The sequence below is a fragment of the Syngnathoides biaculeatus genome, chromosome 15, assembly GCF_019802595.1.
Source record: "Syngnathoides biaculeatus isolate LvHL_M chromosome 15, ASM1980259v1, whole genome shotgun sequence".
Lineage (NCBI taxonomy): Eukaryota > Metazoa > Chordata > Actinopteri > Syngnathiformes > Syngnathidae > Syngnathoides > Syngnathoides biaculeatus.
The window spans coordinates 12,543,680-12,568,429 of NC_084654.1; the positions used below are offsets into that span (position 1 = coordinate 12,543,680).

Sequence of the window (24,750 nt, forward strand, 5' to 3'; positions counted from 1 at the left end):
TGCAGCTTGAGGAATAGCGAGAACATGCCTTGGCCAACTCGGAGTTCAAACATGTTTAATCAAGAACAGGCAATGATATTTCTCCAATCTATCCCATTTGTTTATGTACTGTACATATGTATAAGGAAGAGACTTACTGATCAAATAGACTGGTGATTTTATTACAATGTTGTGCTATCAAACAGCACAAACACTAAATTCACCTAGGTTGGAAAGATGAAAAAACGCCGCAATAAACTCTTTGAAATACTTTGATTGCACTGTTGAAAAATGAAAATCAAGGAAAGGTTACATTCAATCAATACAGTACCGTGTATATGCTGGCTTGATACATGTCGTGATAGAGAAACTCCAGGAGGGGGAGGTTTAAAATGGAAAAAAAAAATACATATATAGGGAAATATCACGTAGTTGCTAGTCAGGTGCTATGCTTCTGACATACCAAAAATCAAAAAGGTTAATGGACAACGTCATAGCATGAAGGTGATGGTGTGTGGTTCTAACATACTGTATGATTTTATTTGAGTAAGTCTTTACTAGCAGGAAGTTATTTGCATTTTTAACGATGACAAATTAAAACAAGACTCATCAACTACACAAGCTCCATTTTTTTCCTCTTTCTGTCTTTTTCGTTGTCATCTGTTGCTCTCTCTCTCTGAGCACCAGCAGGAGCCTCTGGCTTCCAAGGAAGCATCAAGGTGCGTGCATATATGCACACAGGGAGCTGGGGGGGTTGAGTACTTTCACTCTGCCATGCACAGGCTCCATCAGAACATTTGCCAGTCAAAAGCAAACATGACATTGACCAACTCCAGGCTGCGCGCAATCTCCTCCAGGATGCAGTGATTCTGCCACATCTGCTTTAACTTCCTGTAGCGCTCTGCACAAAGGTGAAGTGGATTGCCCCTCCTTGGGCACAAAAACAACCACCATTGATAAACATTAAAACATTCTGCTACAGTATTAGTAAATAAGATGAGATAGCTGCCAGGATATGTGTAACCCTCGTGGGGATAAGCAGTTTAGAAAATGGATGGATGGATTGTGCTTCGCATTGTTTGTTAGCGTTAAGCTAAGAAGCACTTTAGAAGCCAAAGTGTTGTGATTGGGTGAAATACAAAACATGTATTTCTCTTTGTTTCATGTTTAGGGTGAAAGTAAACAACTGGGAGGGGCATTAAACAGCTTGAAGACTTTTTGATGAATTGTTTGTTAAACTTGATTTTTGATGTGAAGTGAGTTTAACTGATTTATTGCCTTTATACAGCGCTTCTATCCCAACTTTGAGCTTGCAAGTCAAAGCACAAGAAATAAATCAGCTCAATCATAGACATGATACGAATAAAATGTATCATTTTTGTTATTATTACCATTATTAGCATTTTTTCGATGGGGAAATGAAACTTCAAATAAAGATTCCTACCCGAGATGAGGGTCAGTCTCGCCGTAGTCATCCAAATAAGGAGCGGGATATGTGCTTCCTCTCGTTTTACTGGCCAGCAGTACAATTTCACACTCTCTTATACTGTCAGCAGGTATAAATTAAATCACTAAACTGTGGGCATTTTGAAGGAACAATCAATATTTGGGTCTTGAAACAAACCTGAGGAACATGCCCACTCCCGCACCACAGGTGGACGCATGTGCAGTGCAGGCGCCCACATCTTCACCGTCCAGCTGACTGAGGCAGCAGGTGCTCTGAGAACACAGCATAGCGCCACAGAAGAGGCAAAGAGTGGGATGCTTCCTCTCGTCATCAGCGGACTTGGGACACCTGACGGAGGGCAATAACAAGACAACCAAACCAAAGTCATCAGAATGAAAGAAGCTTGTTGCACTTACTGAAAATGGCTGGCTTGATTGAGCAGAGCGCTGTAATCCTCTGGGAGGTCGATCAGTTGATTTCGTCTCCTTGGGTATCTGTCGAATGATATTTTATTGACTGAATAGGTCTATTCTAGTGTGACTCAATTAATTAAAAGAACAAATCAACTACCTGACTGATTGAATTTTTCCCCTCAGACCCTTGATTATTGCTGGGGTGCTGCACCATCTAAAAGTCAATCAATCGATTGATCAACCGATAAAAGGGTATTGAATCATCAAACTTGAATATTAAAATATTTTTGCTAATAATCAACACCCACCTATGCAACAGTGGTGCTACAGTGTCTCTGTGGTCCTGGAAGAGCTGGAACACATTGGAGGGTAGTGCCAAGTAGCTGCACAGTGCCTCCATCTGGGCTTGACAAGAAACTGCAATAGACACAAAATGCCAGTACGGATTCTTCTGTCGAGTTTACGGTTATACACGGGGGTCCACAATTTATGAAGTTATGTAAAGTATATGGTGTGACACTGATGTACATCATGATGTGGCACAAGAAGCATGCTAAGTGACTGCTATACTTTTCCTTGATTTATTTTATAATAATGGTGTAGTAATGGTGGCACGGTGAGCAGCTGGTTACCGAGCACACACTTCTGAGGACGCCGGTTCAAAATCCACCCTTGCTGGTGTGGCGTTTGCATAATCTCCCATATGTCTGTGTGTGGATTTTCCCAAACACTCATTTTGTTTTCTTTACCCACATCCCAAAGAGATGCATGTTAGATTAATTCAGTTTCAGTGTTTTTAAAACTGTGTGTGGGGGATTGGATGGGGGGGGGGGAGCACATATGGTTTCAGCCCCCAATCTTGACAATTTTCCGTGCTATCAACTGTCCCTTTGTTTTACAATTCACAGTGACTGCTAGCACCCCACCCCCTTCCCCAGTCCAGCAAGGGGAGCACGGCGGAAAAAGTACAATGGCTCCACCCACCAGAAGCACAAAAAAGATCTTCCGGGGGACGAACACCAGTTAGGCAGCTGAAAAACAGAGCAGTGCAGCGCAGAAAAGACTTGATTCCGGTCTTAACTCTTTCGGCCAAAGAGCTGCCACACACATCAGGAAGCAACCTGGCGAGGAAAATATCAGTCAAACATGACAAAAAGCACAATAAAAGCACTGCAAATGACCCAAAACAATGGCAGGGAACAAGGAAAAGTGGTTCCATTAAAATCAGGCAGAATTCAATCCTGTCTCGTTGGATTAAAAAACACTTGCGCACAATAAATGGTCAAATGTACCTTCCAGTGTGTTGTGACACAACAGAGTGAAGTTCTGCTGCTGCTTGAGCCTCCTCGGATTCCTCGTTACCAACCACCACAGGGAGGTCTGCACAGAAATAATTTTAAATAATAAAAGGTTTATTTTACCATAAAAAACAGCAATACTCATTTAGATAACAGCATGGAGAGAGGTGCATCTGCTGTTGCCATGCTAAAAGTAAATTAGGGAGAGGCAACAGATAATATTACACATAATATGCTGGAAGTACATTACTGGGCAAAAGTTTGGACAAACTTTCTCGTGTTAATGACTGAGAAACCGTACGCAAACCTTTGACTGACAGTGTACACTGTTGACACGTTGCATGCAAAGATAGAAACTTGCATCTGGGGGGGTATTTGCTTGTGATTTATTCAGTTTGGAGAATCTTTAAAATCTAAATGCCTGAAGGTGTATTTTGCAAAATGTATGTTGTATGTTGCTGATTAGCTATTTCTCATTTTTCCCCACTGTACATTTTGGGCATTCATATGCATATTTTTCTAGTGATCCAAGAGGTATCATGACCAGCACTAAAAGAAAAGGTTACGTGATGTTTCTAATGTGTGTACCTTTTGCGAGGAGCAGCACCTGGAGAATGTGAGCCATTGTGACCAGATGCAGGATGTGTAAGTGATTATAGGCCGAGCTGATAGCAGACGGCTGCAGGTCTACAGTGTCTTCCTGGTACAGTGAGGGCAGAGACAACACCAAACCCACCTGAAAACACACACACGGGAGCAAAAACAACTTTAATATTTACTAAACAGGAAGACACATTTCTTGAGATTCTAAAGAAGATCGTGCTCATTTGGAAGGACTCCAAACAGATCATAACTCTTCAACCTAACATTAACTGTCTGTGGAATTTGGTATTTCACATGTTTCTTGACGACCCTATTTTATGAAATAGTCTCCTTGGCTTTAAAGATGACATATCAAGTGTGGCATCCACTCAAATAAATAAACACCTGTCGCCAAAAAGACATCAATTTCCGCTTTGGAATAAAGCTAGGTCTGCATCATCATGTCTAGCTCTACTCTTACACAAGCATTGGTACAAAAATAAAGGCCTCTTCCCAAATAAAGACCCAATACTCTTTGCAACTGAGTAATGAAACACGCCCACGATACAGCATAGTAAGTAACATAAATTACATTAGATTTAGAGAGGTGATCCTTTGTTATTATCCTGCAGAGTACTTAAAAGATGAAATTCATAGTTTGTCAGATAAAATACACTAATTGTAAAATAAAAATTAACATTTTCTTCTCTGTATGCTTAAAACTTTAGTATTTCACAATTATCATTTGGGCAGTTAATTACCAATGAGGCTCCATATAATTATCATCAAAAGAAATGGACACAATATCAACTGATCTGCCCTATAGATGACAACCTACCAGAAGATGGAAGAAGTCGACTTCCAGAATAGAAGGTGTGTTCTTTCTGCTCACGGCCGGCAGTAGAACTGGGATTAAAGATTATTTCAAGATTTAAAAGATGTCATACTTAATGAATGAAAAATGCAAATGTATTGTATTAAGATGTACCTGCCAACATATCGGTGAAGTGTCTTTGGATTACAGCCTGGGAGCTTTTAATTCTCTGTGCTGCCGAGAACTGAACGATCGCCTTCAGACCAGCCAGCTACAAAATAGAAACATTTCACAAAGACATCAAAATGTTTATAAATTTTACTCTAAAGATGTGCTTGTTTTGCTGACCAACCTGTCTATTTTGTAAGGACCCAAATAGTGGTTTGTCCTCTTCTAGCAATATGTTCTCTATGAAGACAGAGGATTCACATTCATAATAGTGTTGATGGGAAACATAAAGAGGCTTTTAAAAAATGGGAAAGGAAAAAAAGTCACACCGATGGCCTGAATAGTGAAGGCACAAGTGTTCCAGGCCATAAGGGGCACACGTGGGCACAGCTCATTAGGTACAGTCTGAAGCCCAACTCTATGCACCGTGGTGGCGCACACAGCCAGCATCTCTGCTATACTGTCAGAGAACTTTCTCCTACAGAAAAAAAGACAAAAACAGTTAAGATTACAGTTTCAGGATCAATGCTTAATAAGAGCAGATGTGATAAAGAAAGGGGATTTCTCACGGTTCTTGTACGCCATAGCTAAGTATGGCCCTGAAATCTGGTTGACTCTCTCCACATAATCCATCACCATCATTAGTGCATTCCATGTTGCAATCTACAGGAAAGCGTGAGAAATTTTAATTGGGTGTCACAACACTTTTTTTCATATATTAGTAGATGAATGTATGTATCACCATTATCCTGCATGACAGACTTGAGTCCTTTAATCCTGGCTTCAATGATATGGATCCAGCGAGTCAGGGTCAAATGTTGACCAATTATCTCTGCATTTTCACTGCAAAGAAACAAAATGTGTACAATGAAAAGACAAATACAGTTGCACATGTATAATCCTCACTGACAAAGGAGGTGGATCAGACTCACTAGTTGAATACGAGTGGTTCCAAGGGGATGAGCGGGACAACAGTGTTGCATAGTGACTTGCACAGAGGACATAAGTACTCCCCATTCTCAAGGTCAATGATCAGTTCAGCATGGAGTCGGTTTCTGGTTGTGTTCTGGACTGCTTCGAAATATCTATTAGCAAAGCAAAGCCAAATTTATTTACATAGTACATTTCATACACGAGGCAATTCTTTGTGCTATATACGATTAAAAGCATTAAAAAACATCTAAACTAAAAGAACAATAAAAATACGATTGAAAAAGTGTACATTGCAAGAAAGATAATTTAAAAGTGGAAACGCTCTATAAAGCATGAGAGAAGAAAAGCAAACCTGGACTTAAAAACATTCACATTTGGGATGACATTACTTCTGTTGGCAACTTATTACATTTTAGTGCTGCATAACACCAAAATTCGACTTCACCATGTTTGCGTTGGAGGCTGTGCTCTACTACTTGATCAGAGTTCTGTAGATCTGAGAAACCTCCTGGGTTTATTTTTATTAGCATTTTTTTTCTCTATTAAGAACCTAAACCATTTTGAGATGTATCGACCAGAAGCAGAACTATAAAATCAATTCTAAAGGTGACTGAAAGCCAGTTCAGAGACTTCAGAATCAGAGTAATATGTTCTGACCACTTTGTTCTGGTCAGAACTTGAGCTGCAGCATTCTGAATGAGCTGCAACTGTTTAATGCTCTTTTGGGGTGTCCAGTCAGAAGACCATTATAGGAGTCAAGTCAACCTGACAAAAGCAAGGGTGACCTTCTCTCTGATTTGCTTGTCTTTTGGAAAGCTTCACTCGAGTTGTATTCTTCAGCTTTTTTTTTTTTTTAGTACAGAACTTGGTATCAGTACTGAAAGTTGGGTTGGAATCAGTAGATCAAAGATTCTGACTTGGGGTTTGTTTTTAAGAGAGATTGAATCAAAAAAATTACAAACCACAATCCTCTTTTCTATACTGCCAAAAAGTGTTGTAGTTCAATTGAAGAAATTTTCCCTCATCCAGTTGTCTATTTTTGATAGTGAATAAATTCTTAGTGACCTCAATTCCATGCAGTCAACCCAATTATTCACAATCAATCAATCAATGATCATGTCAATTTTATCCATGGCTTACTCACTTCTGCCAACATGTGGCATGCATGACATGTCCACAGCTGCCCGTATGGGTGCCTACAGCCAGTTCCGGAGGCATGAATGACGGGTATGATGTCCCTGTTTCTTTAAATGACACACAAAAACATACGCACTAATGGCTTTTGTCCATAAAATAACATAATTGTGCAAATCTTAAAATTACTATTTTGTTCCATATCCATTACCATAGTTACCATATCACTTTTTTATGGCTGCTGCACTGCTTGTTAGGGGAAAAAAAAAAGGATTTAGTATCAGATTTTAATTATGCTTGGAAATGTAAACGGTGTGTTTAACTCCATGTTGTCCAAAACACATTTAGCTGATGAGAACAATAAAATATATCCACTGCGATCGTGCACATCTTCCACATTACTGAAACGTCTTTTCCATTAAAAAAAATAATAATAATAATAATTACAGTACTTGCTGTTTTTTAAGACTTGCCCAAAAACATCACTGACATATATCGTCTTTGTAAGCCCTCTTCCTAAGCACTGTTCAGCAATTAAAAAAAGAGCTTTAAAGATGGACAGTTTACCTCTTCTTACATTCACATATACAAAGGCATAAGTCAATATTCTTGGTGAAGTTAGTTACAGGTTGTCGATATCCTCACGAACAATCTTGGTTAGTAATGGTAACATATTAATGGTAGAATGAACATCTTCAGTTATTTAAGTAGAAATTAGCCAACACTGCAGTTTTTTTTTGGTTTTTGTTTTTTTAACATTGGTCTGGCATTATTAGTTTCAAATAAAAGAGATAGGGGACATGGCTGTAAAGGCAAAAACATACCTTACTTACCTTTTCACCCATACTGTTATTATTATGAACATAACTGTAACCCTAACCCTAACTGAGGAGTACTTCCACTATGATTCTGGAGGGTGGACTGATTCTTGCCCCATGTGCCACTCCGCCCCCACATACACACACACTTTTTATTAACTGAGACACTGCGAATGGTATTTGTCCTACAATTGATTGTTTTACAACCAAGATCATTAAAACATCCACATTATTTAGACTATTCATTGTATGTCTATGTGAATGGAGGCTAACCGTCTGGACTGCTGGCAGGTATCTTTCCTCTGCACTGGGTCAACACTGTGGATCTTTGCACACACGCAGTCAGTACCATGGCCGGAGCCTGGGAGGCCACTTCCTGCTCCTCCTGACAAAGAATGCAGGTCAGCACGTCCCTGTCAACGGGGGTAGACCCTCGATGGGGCCCCACAGCGATGCAAAGCTCCTTCTCCTCCATTGGCCTTCCAGAGGAATAGATATCACAAGTCAAATTGATGGAATTTAAGACTAATGAAGGTTTTTGAAGCAGCTCTCCTTACCGCTCTGTCGATGTAACAGGTTCTCCCTGCATGACACTCTCTGGCATATTGTCATAAAGTATTTTATTGGACTCGATGAAGTTTTTCTGCATGGCTGACATTTGGGCCATGATTTTCTGGCGGTGAAGTTTGGCAGCTTCGGCCTTCCTTTTCCGCTCAGCTTTTTCTTTGTCCTGAGCACTCTGTGGCATCAAATAAAAAGAAGACATCGATACTGCTTCCTTGCCGGCCCAGATATAATTTGCAAAGTCATAATTATGTTGCAGTGGTTACCTCCTCAGGCTTGCCTGTCTCGACACTCATAGAAGCCGTTGGACTGGACTTCTCTCGGAGGCACTTGACAGTCTCAAACATCTATCAAAGGAAAAACAATGATGGCCATTATAAATACAACAAGATTTATGATTGATAATGCAAATTAGCTGATGGGGTATATTACCTGTAGTAGCCATTTGATCATGTCTTTTTGGGCTTCAAGTGAACGAACACCATTAATTTTTAACAGTAAGAAGAACAGAGACTTGCTGTGCTCAAACCCAACTCCTGGACGAAAAGAGATGGAATTACAAAAAATATTGCAGAAAATTATGGAACCCTTTTACATTTCACAGATCTGTCAAAAACCTGACTTACTGCGAGCCTTCAGGCTGAAATCAAAGGTCACTTCTTCTGAACCGCTATTTTCAAGCTGGCTTTTTTCTTCAAGCAACGCCTGGCCAATAAGGTGCAGGGCCTGTGTGATACAAGGGAATTTTTATTTGTAGACTTCTGGAAAAGCTAAAATCCTAAAATGATTGAATGGATACTAAGTGGACTATAAATTTTAAAAATGAAAAAAAATTGGAATATGTTACATAAGCACAACAAATTTGACTGGAGACTTACACGTATGTGAGAATGTTAGTATTTTCTTTTTAAACGAAAACTGCTGCAAAGAGCACAGAATAGTTTCGGACCCTGCATAAACTGGACAGGATTGAGGACAGAGCACCTTTTGTTTGAAGCCACCCACTTTTCAACTGAGCAAAAGTGTTGGAATAGACTTTTTAAATTAACTCAAAGTGATAAACATTCAACAATTGGTGGGATAAGCGTTATTTGCAATAACTGCATCGATTGTCCCTTCAGTCCTTCAATCTCCTCTTCAGCATGTATGGTCTATTGGGTGAAGGTCTAGTTATTGACTTGGCCAGTCGAAAACATTCCACTTTTTAACCTGATGGAGTACTTTGTTGTGCTGGCAGTGTGTTTTGACTCATCGTGTGGAATGATGAAGATTATAATGGTTTGTCTGCATTTTTCTGCAAATTGCCAAACAAAATGTTAGACTAAATTAGTAGATTTCAAAATCCATTCTGATTCATTCCAAATTGTTGTACTGGCTATCCCCAATGTTTGTGCAATAGTGCTGATTGATCTTCCCTTTCCTCTCAGCTTCAAAATGGTTTGCTTTGCTTCCATAGACAGCTCTGGTCTTCATGTTTGCTTAGCAGGAAATGCATTTTGCACAAGTGAAACCCAAACCCCCCAAAAAGTAACATCTGTTATGTTCTAAAAGGCAACACCTGAGCAACTAGAACAATCAATAACATGTTACAATACTTTTGCTCAAGAGGGTGGGTTCAAACAAAAGGTGCTCTTCCCCGAGATGTTTAAGAAACATGTTGTTCTTTTTCTTTCGGCTTGTCCTGTCAGGGGTCGCCAGAGCGTATCATCTTTTTCCATCTAAGCCTATCTCGTGCATCCTCCTTTCAAAGACCCACTGTCCTCATGTCCTCCCTCATAACATCCATCAACCTTTTCTTTGGTCATCCTCTCACTCTTTTGCCTGGCACCTCCCTCACTACCCTTCTACCAACATACTCAAACAAGCATATCCACATATGAATACCATGAAATAAAAGCTGGAAACCTGAACTTTTGTTTTATATTCATCTTTTGATCTGAAACCCAAATGAGAATACAACAAAAACAAAGGAACTGAACTTACTGTTGCGATACATTTGTAGGGGACTATGTGACAGAGTCATTTGCTAAAATAACTTACCCCCCCCCAATGTACAAACAGCACCCCATAATGACAGAAGTTGAAATTATTCCAGATTAAAAAAGAAAAAACTGAAATATCACAGAGCCATAAGTATTCATAGTCTTTGCTCTTTGTTCGTCTACTGTCCGTTTCTTCTCATCGTCCCAAAGATGGTTCAACACCTTCATTGGAGTCCAGCTGTGCTATATTGCACTCATTGGACTTGATTAGGAAAGCCACATACCTATTTATATAAGACCTTGCAGCTCACAGTGCATGTCAGAGTAAATGAGAATCATGAGGTCAAAGGAACTCCCTGAAAAGTTCAGAGACAGAATTGTGGTAAGCCACAGAGTTACAAAAAATACTTTTGCTTCACTTAAGGTTCAAGAGCACATTGGCCTCCATAATCCTTAAATGGAAGATTGATTGATTAATTAATTAATTGATTAATTATTTTGGGGGACAACTGATTAATTCTTCTTCTTTCGGCTTGTCCCGTTAGGGGTCGCCACAGCGTGTCATCTTTTTCCATCTAAGCCTATCTCGTCCATCCTCCTCTCTGTCACCCACTGTCCTGATGTCCTCCCTCACAACATACCATCAACCTTTTCTTTGGTCTTCCTCTCGCTCTTTTGCCTGGCAGCTCCATCCTCAGCACCCTTCTGCCAACATACTCACTCTCGCCTCTAAATATGTCCAAACCAATTTCAGATGGTTTAGAATTAATTAATTAATTATTTGTTTTTAATTGTGTATTTATATGTAATTGCTATTATTGTCTGTTTTATACAGTACAATACTAAAGAGTGCTACTTTTTTTCAAAATCTTTGTTCGGGTGCTGGAACAGATTCATTGTAATTCCATTCATTTCAATTGGCAAAATATGTATGAAATGAAAGTGATTTGAGATACCTCAAGGTACTACTGTTTTAGCGTACATAAAAATAAACATACCATCTACAATATACAAACCATTTGTTTTAGCATTTCAAAATGACCACTGTGAAAAATGTGACAAAAATAATAATATATAATAAAAATAATATCTTTGCTTACCCGCTGGATCATTATTTCCGTCCAGTGAGTGGACTTTTCTTCAGCTGCCCTCTGCAGCACACATCTAAGGACATGGACAAGGATGTCGCAGCAGAGGAGACGGACGATGCTGGAGAAAGCCGTACAGAAAGGAGGCGGCACAGGAGGACGCAGAGCTGAGCGCAAACGTACAGAAAACCACAAACGATAGGTTCATAATCAGTGACTGGCTAGAAAGAGAGGTGTAGGTGAGACATCTGTAACGGATACCTGTATCGGCACCCTCGTGAACGCGCCTCTTCTTTTGGGATTCTTCAGCCTAGAACAAATCAGAGAGAATAGCATGAATGATAAACACAAAGTCATCTTTAAACTAGTGTTAATTAGATGCAGTACCTTGCTGTGTTGTGATCTTGAATAATGGTAGAAAAATGGGTTGAATTGGACCAAATGCTCCCTTTTCACCTGATATAATCCATGCCCTGACAATCCTGGTTTCCTATATTTCAAAGAAAAAAAAAAAAGCAAAGATAAAACATACTGGGAAAAGTCTTGGAAAAAAAACCACAATTTGTTGATTTGGAGTAAATTACATACTTGAATGTGGCAACTTTGTTGATTACAGATTCCAGACCAGTTTCATGGCTTTCCTGCAAAGTATGTGACGTTTAATTGTGGCACACGTCAACAATCTGGCTAGACAACAATCTAGATTTTAAATAACATATTGATGTTATAGTCAAGAAACACAAGCTCACGATTGCTTTTTTTTTTTGAAAACTGAAGTCAGGATAAGGAACTACATCTGTGCCATCAGATTCTGAATTTGAATAATTAAAACTGATAGTTTTCTCCATTGCATTATGAAAATTATTGCTTTTCCATAAAACAACATTTTTCCCCATGAATATAAAAATTTCATCTTCAAAAATTCAACATATTCAGCTAATTTGGTTTAACAAATATTGTTAACAGACATACATTATCATATTAGCAGGAGAAGTCAATTTAACTTGTCCTAGAATGAAAGGAATAACCTTGAAAACTGGCCTTTTTGAAGTTTTTTTAGTTTTAAAGTAAAAGTTGCTGAATTTAAGTTGATACCAGTTGCTCTTGCTAAGAACAAGGCCTTTGGAAATCTTCCTCATTGTGTTATGATACGCTCAAATGCTCCTGTTTTGTTGTGCTTAACATTTTGCACAGTTTGTCAGTATTACCGTACTATTTACTACTGTTGATTCTGAGTGGATGGTACGGTAGTCTATCAACGGTATTTTTCTGTTTGTAATTACGCTTTGTTATTTTATGGACACTTTTTTGTCTACTATAACAGTGTTATTTTATGGATATAATGTATTGCTATGATGTGAATTGTGCTATCTTGTTCAGATCACCTTTTTAAATTTAACCTGAGCTTTATTTAATCAGGTAAAAGCTTATTGAGATTAAAAAAAAATAAAAAAATAAAAATCTCTTTTTAAAAAGTGATCTGACCAGGAAACCTCTGGCTCAATTTATCAATTTATTTAATTATATATATATATATATATATATATATATATATATATACACACACACACACACACACACACACACACACACATAATGTAAAAAATAAATATATATATCATAAATAAAGGTTTTGATTGATTGACATTGTCTTAGTATAAAGCAGGATAATGTGACCTACATTCTCAGGCAGGCCTTTAACCAGGCTACTGTGTGCCATGGGCTCAATGCACAGCAGGTGAATGACCTCCCTCATGGTCACATCTTCTTTGGTCACGTTAGTGACGCCGGGGACGTAGCGCTCACCTGCAATTACTTTAGTGAGCCACAGCATAAAGCAACAACACAAGTAACACAGCTTATAAAGTTGCAGTACCAACTATGACGATAATGAGATAGAGCATCTCTTCTGTAAGTCGATTCCACTGCAACAATTCATTCTGCAAATGTAACCACATTATCTTTAATAAATACTCTTCAGAGTTGCACCCAATAATGACTGAGGCATGACTTACATGGTCTCTGCTGGAACAACTTCCATTGAAGAAATTAAACAGCTCAAATCTCAATAAAAGTAGCATGACGAAATGATTTGCATCCATTTTGGTAGCAGCGATCTGTAAAAAGTGTTGTGAAAGTTATTTTCAAAATGTATTATATTAAATATGACTACTTCTTTTATTATAATATTACTTCCATTGAATAATTATTGTGTTACACTACTTCTGGAACTTTTTGGTTGCTTTCACCAAAAGAAATACAAAATTAGAATTAAATTACTTAACTATACCGAGGCAACATCACAAAAAATAAAATCTTATTTTGGAAAAAAAAAAAAAGTGCTCCTGAACAAGAATTGGAAAAAATAAGCTTCCTAGAAGGTTAATGATTACTGCTGTACAGTATGTAGCGTACAATAGAGACTGTACAGACAAGTCAACTTGACTAAGCCACAATGTTTACAGCATGGTGTCAACTAGTCCCCAATCACATTTTGACCTGAGGAGTACGAGGAGCATTTACAGCAACAGATAAGTGCATTTTCTTCAGTGACAGAAACCCAGCCAGGGTGAAAAAAAAAGGCAGGCTGGAATAAGATTTAAAAATATTTCTTGGGCTGCACTGTGAAGGTGGAAGACGAAGAGGGTGTGGATTGTTCCAATCCACACAAATCGGTTTGATATTAATGTATTGTATTTTGCAGACACTGCAAATTCCCACTATGCAGAACCCGTTGTGGTGGGCCCAGAAAGAGGACAGATTCCCTGTTTGGCCAAGTTGTGCAAATAATACTTGGCTGTCCAAGTCCAAATACAATAAAGAAGTTTTTTTTTTAATTCCTCAGCCTGGAAGTACTCTCACACGACAGTGAGCGAACCAGCTTATGTCCATACTCTTGTGCTGCAACATGAAGAGTCTCCTTAAATTTGGTGTGTGTAAGACGTTCATTGTTAATAAAGAGATTATTGTAAAAAAAAAAAAAAATACAGTGCTGAGAAAATAATGACGGCATCAGTGAGTAATCCAATTCAATGTGCTTACTGGTTTATTACAAAAGAAATAAATGGTTGACCCCAACACTATATGGGTGGCTTGCGATGTCACCATGTTCTATTAAAAAAAGGCAAAATTAGCGAATACATATCATAAATGAACCAACCTGAAGCATAAGGATGTCTTTATCATACATTTCGTCCCTGCATTTCACATCTTGATAGTAGAAGACCTAAGCTTGGGAGAAAAACAGGTAACTGAAGAACCAATCTAAATTATTTTAGACCTCTCAGAATTACACGAATGTAAAAAAAATAATAATAATATTTTTTTTTATAAAGTCATGCATCACACCTGGCTGACCAAAGACAGTCCGTTCCTGCGCCACATTTCAGCTGATACCTGTGCAGCTAGCACCACACAGCGCAAAGGATGCTCAGCCAGGCTGTGAAAGTCATAACATTCCTGAAATCAAATAGAAAAACATAAAATTGTAAAAACAGCAGCAGCAGAGCAGATGATGGCTGGGAATTAGACATTTCCTTGAACTTCAATGATCAAACAATTGTGTAATATGTTAAAATGGAATGGGAAAATCTCTGTCCTGGACTCCTCCAACTGTGTAGTGCCCTCCATTTTGATTGACAAAGACATGATTAATCAGGAATCAAATGGACACCATGTACAGAAATCTCAATTTTCCATCGACATTATATTATTTTTTAATCAAAATATCTACAAATTAACATGCTGTGAAACTAAAGATTAATATACTGTAGTGGAGGGGTGCTCAATGTGTCAATCGCGTGACAGCGTGCCAAAAAATAAAAAAATAAATGAAAAAAAAAGACAGCCTATCATCCATCTCCTCCTTTCATTCGGGTGTGGCATACGTCGAACATAAAGGGGCATTCTAGCTAGCTGGCCTCCAACTTACAGTTTCTCTTTTGCTTTCTCCACAGCAGTCACGGCGATGCGTGTAAATAAAAACGTGTACATTATACCTATTTTTGGCCCGTTCTACATCTACAAATAAATCAATCTACACCTTTCAACTTACTTTGTCAAATAGTTGCTCACATAAGCCGTTCTTGCAGAGAAGAACATACAAGCCTAAGGACCACAAAAGGCATTAATAACTTAATGGAAAATACACTACAAGAGTAACACTCAATTAATGATAGTCTACCTGCAAGAAGCCTGGATAGGGGTACATGTATACTGACAGGCTCCTGAGACACTTTGTAGGGCCGAACATGGAGGATCTGTTTGCACATGTAATGGTCAACTGCCTCCCTGCGGAAGGGCTGATTGTTGCATTGCTGCAAGACTTTGTGGCAATCTCTGAATGCTTCTAGGAGGATCTGATCCTGTAGAAGGGGGTGAAACAAAAGCAAAGATGCTTGACACTATTATAGTGGGGGACGGTAGGAATCAGTGGAGAGCAACTCACGTCTGTGGAGCACCATTCCTGAAACATTGCAAGTATTTGGCGGAGCTGGATCTGAAGCGTAAAGCCGGCTTCCCACTCGGGCTCCACAGCAATATGTTGACCAAACTGGCGCTGCACCTCTTCCATACCCTTTGGATCAAATGACAGAACTCCATATTGAGGCTACATATACCGTAGATAAAGGTGATAAATTACCTGCATGCATTTCAAAAGGCCAAGAAAGGCATTGAAGCCCTCTATGAACTGTTTCCGAAGCTTTGAATTCCATGTTGAGGGTTTACTGATAAGAATATACCTTAGAGAAAGGTTACATCTCAGATTAGAACAAAAAAGGAACAAACATTGCTCAAACCGCCACCGTTTCCAGTTACCTGAGGTCATGGAAAATGACCTGGATACGGGAGAACTTGTCAGAGTTGTAACCCAAGAAGAAGAAACGATTGTTAACATCCAAATGCTCCAATAGCAGCGCCATGACTGTGTTAACTATCCTTGTAATGACATTTGTTTCTTCAATCAGGTACCTTGCCTGGAGAGAAACATAATACAGTTGTATTTAATGCAAGTATTTCTCAACCTCCTGTGGATTATTCAGTGATGTTTATATAGAAATGGACACTCACCAGGGTGGGCACAGTGAAGATCTGAACAGATAGCGCAGTAATAGAAATACTCCTTTCATGATCATCATCAATGAAGTTATTCTGCAGATCCTTATACAACTGAAAAAGCAACATATTTCTAAGACCATTGTAAAAATCGTCCTATATTTGGATTTCAATTTTTTTTTTTTTTTTACCTTTGTGAACTCAACTGCAAACAGCCTCTTGAATTCTGTCTCCATTAGTATGCTACAGAAAATCAGCTCATGCACAATCTTGCGTGCTCCTTTAAGAAATAATAAAATTTGCCACATGTCAGTATATGATATAAACCAAGATGACGCTGCTGTTGCATGACCATTAATGGCAGTGCTACCTGCCTTTGTACAGTTTGGCATCGAGCAACATGAGCCTGCTGATGCAGCAGATGCTGGTCTGGTCTGTGTTTGGCTCCAGCGCCACCCTGCAAAATGCCTGTCGGAAGCCCACTGTACACGACAAGGTGTTGGTCACATGACGCGTAATGAAACACTGAAGGTGTCTGACACTGAGGTTATAGTGCATACACAGCAGAACCTGAATAACTGATGATCTTCTGGAACCAGGACCCAAGACGCAGGGCGAATGTTTGGTGAGCCACGACAGCTGAGTGCAGGACCTCCACACGCAGAGGCTGCAGGGAAATGTGCTCCGAGTTGTACTGCAGCACAAACATAAAACGTAAAAATTTTTAAGCTCACTGAAAAATTATAAAAATCTATATTCATTACTATGCATTCCCACTTAACTTGGCAGTAGTGGGTGAGAGTAGGCTCAAAAGTCACGAAACTACATGCATTATTCCCAATAACTTCACGTTAGAGGCTAAGAGGGGAGCAAGGTTATGTTTTACCTACGGTTTCTTCATATTGGTGCAATGAAAAAGCTTGATTGGCGTGGCAGTCAGCACCCATTTAATAATTATCACGGCCACCAACAGGCTAGAGCACCACCACACGAAATGATGGATATTTTGATGTATATTTGGATTGGACAAAAGGTCTGCGCACTACTGAGTGAAACTGGAATTCTCTAGTGACCAGTTTTTACCTTGATGAGGTCTTTAGCTTGCTGGCACGACTCCATACTTCCTTTCTTTACTGCCCGACGACCCTGTGCAGGATAATTGAGTCATTCTTGCATTAAAAGGAATGAGACAGTGATATTGTCAAGAAGTTGATGAAAATGTTACAAACCGCTTGGAAATAATGCAACATAAAAACATTTACAGTACCTATAAAACATCTATCTACAAAATCTTCAAATGACAATTTTTTGTGATCTCAAAATGAGACCAAGATAAGTCATTTAAAAACCTTTATCACCATTACTTTGACTTATATTGAAGAACAAATCTTTTAGAGGAAGAATAAAAATAACCAACTGGTGTAGTGTTACAAGTGTGCACACCCTCATAACTGGGAGTGGGGCTGTGTTCAGAATTTACCAATCCCATTCAAACTCATTTTAAATGGGAGTCAGCAGACACTTGCCAGCATTTAAAGTGTTTGTAATTGACTCCAGATAAAGTTCAGCTCTTCTAGAAAGCTTTTCCTGACAGTTTTGTAGATATTTTACAGTACAAGCCATCGTATGCAGAAACCTTTCACACCATCAGAGAGATGTCATTGTTCAAAGCTATCAGCCTGCAGAAAGGTACATAAATTTCAAGGAATTACATATACCATGGAACATAGTGAAGACAGTCATCATCAGAGTTTCTTTCGGCTTGTCCCTTTCGGGGTCGCCACAGCGTGTCATCTCAGATGAACGCATATATGTTTGGCACAATTTTTACGCCGGATGCCCTTCCTGACGCAACCCTTCTCAGGGAGTGGAGGCCCCAGTGGGATACGAACCCACAACCCCTGGTTTACCAAACCAGTGCTCTAACCAGTAATCATCAAATGGAAAAATTATGGCATAACAATTATATTGACAAGAAAAGGACCATCCTCTAACATTGTGGAAAAGAAAAAAAAAAACAATCATTGAGGCTGCCAGAAGGCCAACAGCAACACTCAAGAAGCTGCATGAATTTGCTGTTTAGTACATGTGGCAATCATCTTTTTTTCTAGGTAGCAAAAGTAGCCTTATCTCACAAAATTAAAAAACAAAGAAACAACACACTTGATAGCACCCAAGCATATGTGTGACATTGTGTTATTATTCAATTAAACCAATGTTGAACATTCTATATAATTCTAAAAGGTATGATTGGTGCAAAACAACAATGTACATTACCAAAAGAACATCATAACTACAGTGAAGCATAGTAAGAACACCTTGCCTTGGCGGTACATTAAATGGTGGCAGTTGTGGGCTGACTCCATTTATTATGCGTTTAAACTCGATCGTTTGAATCTGTACACAGCCACATCCTGTGTGCACACCCTGAGAGGCTGTGTACATTCGTGAAACTACATGATCTTCATAGTTTCTCAAAAACATTTTTTCAATTGAGTTTTATAGGTAATACAGTTGAAGACAGAAGTTTATCTATAAAAAAAAACAATAATAAAAGGTCTTTGCACAATTTTATTTTTTGTCTCATTGTCTGATGTCAAATCAGACTAAACTTCTCTTGTTTCAGGTCAGTCAGGATTTGAACAGGAGTGTGTAGAACATTTATAGCCTTTGTACCTCCTTGTCAATAAGTGCTGTGTGATTCTGCGCTTCTGCCTGATCACAATTAACCGACCGCTGCAGGGTGTAGATCACATGGTCGTATGAATGGTGCTCGTCGTTGTACAGCACACAGAAATATGTGTTGTCATTTTCCCTGCGCACATGGAGACATGTTCTATTAAGATGGATACATGCTCCTTTAAGGCTGCTAATTAGTTTCCACATCATATGCAGTACATGTGTGTGAGATGAAATGGACCGTACTCGGGTTTGAGTAGAGCTAAAAGCTGACGGTCTTCCGCCCAATCTAGGAAGTCTGTGAAGTAGTTAAGCAAGATCCTGAAGAACATCTCACTCCGCTTACACAGTTCTGGCTCCAATGTGAACTCATCCTGGAAAACATGATTTAAAGCAAGAAAATGAGCACCTCCCATCAAGATATTACTCTAAAAAGTCTATACTGGTGGGTCCTCAGATTACAATGGCACTACATTCCTATGGTGGCCATGTAACAAGAATTTGTATATTAGGTATGAAAGTCAATGAAGTCAATCACTCACTCTCTCTCACACACACACACACACACACACACACACACACACACACACACACACAACACACACACACACACACACACCACACACACACACGACGTAAAAACACCTCTAGTCCACAAATATAAAATGATCAAGTTTAAATACAATAAGTAAGGCAGTAATTACTGAGCATGCCTTCTTGTGCCGTGTGACAACGTACGACATTGTCAAACTGGCTCACTGGTTGCAGGTCAAAATGTTGAGTTGAACACCGTATGTCATTGGCCGAGAACCCGCTGTACTATTTTACAAGAGTAATTTCTTGCAATAACATCGACTGAATTCATTTCCTGTGTTACTAGTAGCAAGTTTCTGCTTTGAACTAGTTTAAATATTTTGCTTAATGGGAAAATATCTGTCCCTGTGATATTTTTGGTAAGTCTCATGAGAGACAACATTCCTCAAGGAAGAAAAAAATGTTCATATAAATGTCAAATGCACACAAGCCAAACAAACATCCATCTTATGCCTGTATGTTTGTATCTCTTGCTGCGTCATATCACAGTGTGAGAACAAGTCCTGAATTCTTCCATTTTGTAAACAAAATGCAAAGGCAAGTAGGTTTCATCTGTTGCATGTGGAAACACCCCGTAGACAATAAGTAGCTAATTTTAGCTTTAAAAGTAAAGGTTTCATTATGGAAGATAATGAGCTAAATTGATGCTAGCCATGTTTCCAGTTCATGGGGGCACCTGTTATTTGTGGAAAAAGGCATAATGCTGTCAGGGTTACAAGATCTTGACAAAGGCTAGTCTGATAAAACACGCTTGACAAACAGCAGCCCAGCAGTGAGGAACATTTGAAAAAAAAAAAAAAAAAAAAAAAAAAAAACCTAAGGGGAAAATAAACATACGCCATTACCAAACGCATCCATACTCATACACTGACAAAGGAAATATACGAGAACTGGCTTTCACCCTATATTATACTTTTTTTTTTTATCTAGGCTATTGATCAACCCAGCTATCAGGTCTCTCAGTTGAGGTTAAAATTGGATTTTGGTAGATCCAGTGTCACTCCTAAGACTGGGACACTTGCCATAAATGAGAAAATGAGCATTCTGGGGTTCAGTGACACAGAAAGACAATTACCCCCCCACACCCCACGTGCTTGTTTCCACTATTACGTAACCTACCGTTACCATGGCAGTGGCTGTCTCTGGGTTGTGTTTGGAGCAACATGGGCCAATCTTCCAGGCTTCTACGTCTCCACAGTCACAAAAGCCCCCACCGGATGATGCGTGCATCTGAGAGAAAATACTGAGATATGTTACTATGTGATAGAGATATGAACCAACTTGTGTATTGTTATTTTTTACAGTATGATTTTTATATTAAACCAATGAAAATACAGTTTTAGAATTACATTGAATTTTTCTACAACAAAACTAAATGTCAAAGGCTTGAGTCTACAAAAAAGCTCACCAATAAAATAACCTTTTGAAGCATGTCAAAATATAATAAGAATATAAAGTAGTAGTAATACGGCAGGAAATGTCAATTGTATAACGTCCTAGTGTTCAAAGAAAAAAAATCTAATTCAACTTGAGATTTTTAAGGGTAAAGTCATAACATTACAATAATAATATTGAAATATCCATCTATCGATCCATTTTCTGAGCCGTGCGACATATTGAAACATCACAACAGAAATCATTTCAGTTATACTGGTAATTGCTAGAACATTTAGATCATTCATATACAATTTCAATATGGAAAAAAATTCATTTCAGTCAACATTTTTACCCACCTTGTAACGATGACTTTTGTGCACGCTCTCCTGAAAGCAGTCCATGCACAACACACAAGTGGGATCTATTGCACAATCTCTGCAACATGATGGAAAATGTGGTTACAGATTTAAAAAAAAATAATTAAAATGCCTTTTTGACAGTAGTGAACACTTTATTGAACTTTGACCTCTCATATGTCACTTGACAAAGGCGGCTTATACTATTGTGCTAATGATGAGATGACAATCATCTTAAACAACTGAAGCTGAAACTTAACTAACACGAAATATAGTAGTGGTATCACATAATTACTTTTCATAACAAAATGAAAATAATAAAAATTGAGCAGGGCGGCACGGTCGATCAGCTGGAAAGCGTTGGCCTCACAGTTCTGAGGTCCCGGGTTCAATCCCAGACCTGCCTGTGTGGAGTTTGCATGCTCTCCCCTTGCCTGTTTGGGTTTTCTCCGGGCACTCCAGTGTCCTCCCACATCCCAAAAACATGCAACATTAATTGGACATTCTAAATTGCCCCAAGGTGTGATTGTGAGTGCAGCTGTTTGCCTCTATGTGCCCTGCGATTGGCTGGCAACCAGTTCAGGGTGTACCCTGCCTCCTGCCCATTGACACCTGGGATAGGCTCCAGCACTCTCTGCAACCCTTGTGAGGATAAGCGGCAAAGAAAATGGATGGACGGATGGATGGATGGAAAAAAAAAAAAAAAATCAAAAAACCCCACCATCACAAAAATAATAATTTCCATGAAATTGTTGAGGGCCAGAGCTTGTGTCCAAAAGATCCAAAATAATTTTGGTGCAAATCCACAAAAATTTGTTTAAGGTTATGATCCAGATTTGTTGTTGCAGAAGACGACAATTTATTAGACTCGACATGAAATTTCTTACGCATCCCAAAAGCAAGTGGGCAGGTTAATTGATTAATGATGCTTATGATTTCACCTTTTTAAAGCAAACATTGAAGGACACGCCATTTTAGCCTTTGTTGTGATGCAAAAAATTTTTATAAAATAAATTTGAATATCCATAATTTATAGGGCACATACCGGCAAGCATTTATACTCACATTCACAACTATCGACAAGTTGTAGTCTTCTATTAACCTGCCATGCATGCTTTTGCCTCGTGGGAGAAAGTTAGAGTACCCGGAGAAAACCATGGCAAGGATGCAGAGAACATACAAATTGGCCGGAGCAAAATTTTTAACCCAAAACCTGAGCATTTGAGGCAGATGTGCAATGTAACCATTGGTGCACTGTGCTGCCAAAGTGTTACACGTTTCTAATTAAACTGAGACTTTCACAGCCAAAAAAAAATCTTGTGGCTGACCTACAATTAATAACAAATCCAGTGGGCTACAAAGACTGCCAGACCATCTGTTTTACCTAGTTTAATGTGTTACTATTGCTACTTTGAATAATACGGGATAAGTTTGGAACCTGCAAGAGTAGACTGTCTCTCCTTCTTTAAACACACGTCCACAGAGCTGGAAAGAAGAACTGTCCTGCTTGAGCTTCTTTACACCTTCATCGGGATCTTCACCAAACAGGAAGTATTCCAGCGGGTGGAGGATAAGTCTCTCTACTTGCTCCTGTTCCTCCTGAGGGTTGGACTCCTGCTTGTGAGAGAAAATCTGAGGCACCCGCTTCCTCAGGTACCCATACAGGGCCGCCTTCAGATCCACGGATGCCTGCCATTCCTGCAAGCAACACCATTTGACATTGATTAATGCGGAAGATATATTTGAAGATCATTTCCTTAAGCAATCGTTTATGTGTTGCATTCAAAATGAAGTTATTGAATTTTGGACTGTATGGTGTAATGTGTGTTAATGAAAGGAGAATGAAAATTGTATTCACACAGTTTTTTTTTTCCTGATACCAATCTTAGTAATATGCCTGTGAGACACGAATCAATGCAGGGGAGGGGGGGAAAAAAACCCCACTGTTTACGTACATGTTAAGTCTTCTGCAGTGACCACTGTGCCGCACACTAAAGTGTCATGAGAGCGCATCATGAGTGGTACTGGAAATTTAACTTAATTGATCCGAATATTATTATTTATATAATAGAAATGATATTTCTCTGTTCATCTATGCATGACACCGACGCATCATGACAAACAGAACGATTACGGTGCACTGTGTATATTTTAAGTGTGCGATTATTCAAATGTGAAATATGTGTCTTGGTTCAACAGAGGTTAAGAAACACTACTCTAATGATTGTATTTCGAATTATCAACTCCATGAATTGTTCATAAACGATTAAACTGCCACATCACTTTCGGAACAAGACGCTGATTTTTAATTAATCACACTAAATAAACAATGCCCGAAGGCAAAACCCTCCATCATATTAGGACAAGTACACGTATTATTATTGATTTAAATACAGTAAAAACACATCACCCCCCCCCCCCACACACACACACACACCTTGAAGTAACCTGAACCACTGCAGAGACGTTGGGTGCATAAGCTAAATGCAACCGCTAGCTAGACGTAGAACTACACATAAATTTCACAGCATGATACATGTATGTTGAGCAAGGTATCCAACAACACGTTTGAGCCCGTCGGTTTATCCCAGAATCCCCGTGCAAGGTGTCAATTGTGTCAGGTTATTGAAAGTCGTACCTTTATAAGCTCCAGCTCGTCAAATGGGATCTCAACCTCCGCCATATTCCATTTGCCGTAAAAGGAAGGAGTGTCGTTAAAGATGCATTCCATAAACGTGGGAAATCGAAACCTCGAATTTGTCAAATTGGGATAAGCGCTTGTGAAACCAAAGCGTTCCAGGCGAATGTAAACAACAATTATCGTGCTCAATTGTTTTACGTTTTATATATTCTTAAGATATATAGGCCAATATATAATCTTACATCCAACCATTTTCTGAGCCGCTTATCCTCACGATTGTCGTGTGAGTGCTGGAAGCCAATTCAAGATGTCATCAAGCAGGAGGCAGGGTACAATCGGTGGGCGCATGGAGACAGACAACAGTCACACTCACAATCATACCATAGGGCAATTTAGAGTCTCCAATTAATGGACGTAGATTCAGTATTTGTCTTTTTTTTTTTTTTTCGAATTTGGACCACCCAGTTTGAGTGGCGTTTTAGTGTGCTTTTCCTAGTCGAAAAACTACAACCTCCCACTTCTGGAATGATCCTCGTAATAGAGCGCCTTTGGGATTCTTTACATGGAATATTGTAGTAATCATTTCGATTGTACAAATGTTTAGTTCATTTGTGTTTGTGTTCATTTCCCCCCCTTTTTTTTTTTTTTTTGCAGGCGGCATAACAGGCGTTTTGCAAAACATGTCCGAGATAAATGAAAAACAAACAGTGCCCTCTGGAGGTGGCCTCATTTCGTGCCTCTCAGGCTACGTTTAAATAAATGTCTTGTTTTATGTTCCGGTCATGTATTAAATATTGCGGTTTACTGGTACCTATACCGTTGAAAAAA

The 24,750-nt window shown here is 39.0% G+C and overlaps 1 protein-coding gene across 1 annotated transcript; it reads right to left on the reverse strand.

Annotated features, from left to right (window-relative positions):
• Positions 1-140: 140 nt before the first annotated feature.
• ubr1 (ubiquitin protein ligase E3 component n-recognin 1) lies at positions 141-24,566 on the reverse strand. The gene is made up of 47 exons (XM_061842873.1): positions 23,920-24,566; positions 22,720-22,979; positions 21,282-21,360; positions 20,668-20,778; positions 19,201-19,328; positions 18,952-19,090; positions 17,359-17,421; positions 16,846-16,969; positions 16,650-16,757; positions 16,467-16,555; positions 16,291-16,389; positions 16,039-16,196; positions 15,863-15,962; positions 15,668-15,796; positions 15,404-15,584; positions 15,275-15,327; positions 14,569-14,679; positions 14,381-14,446; positions 13,236-13,337; positions 13,097-13,160; positions 12,902-13,026; positions 11,809-11,861; positions 11,608-11,710; positions 11,482-11,530; positions 11,233-11,387; positions 8,777-8,876; positions 8,583-8,686; positions 8,417-8,497; positions 8,144-8,325; positions 7,860-8,065; positions 6,779-6,878; positions 5,634-5,786; positions 5,444-5,544; positions 5,271-5,364; positions 5,031-5,179; positions 4,886-4,941; positions 4,708-4,804; positions 4,558-4,625; positions 3,726-3,873; positions 3,132-3,219; positions 2,824-2,960; positions 2,148-2,256; positions 1,997-2,053; positions 1,843-1,920; positions 1,604-1,774; positions 1,424-1,525; positions 141-909 (listed from the first exon to the last, which is right to left on the reverse strand). Exons 1-47 carry the CDS (start codon positions 24,010-24,012, stop codon positions 768-770), a joined length of 5,265 nt encoding a protein of 1,754 aa, XP_061698857.1. The 5' UTR covers positions 24,013-24,566; the 3' UTR covers positions 141-767.
• Between the last annotated feature and the right edge of the window lie 184 nt (positions 24,567-24,750).

Coding starts and splice junctions, on each gene's coding strand:
- ubr1 (XM_061842873.1), bottom strand. CDS start 24,012: ATGGAATGCATCTTTAACGACACTCCTTCCTTTTACGGCAAATGGAAT. Junction 15,797..15,862: donor GCCTTTTGAAATGCATGCAG/GTAATTTATCAC, acceptor TTTGATCCAAAG/GGTATGGAAGAGGTGCAGCG. Junction 4,805..4,885: donor GGTCCTTACAAAATAGACAG/GTTGGTCAGCAA, acceptor TCTATTTTGTAG/CTGGCTGGTCTGAAGGCGAT.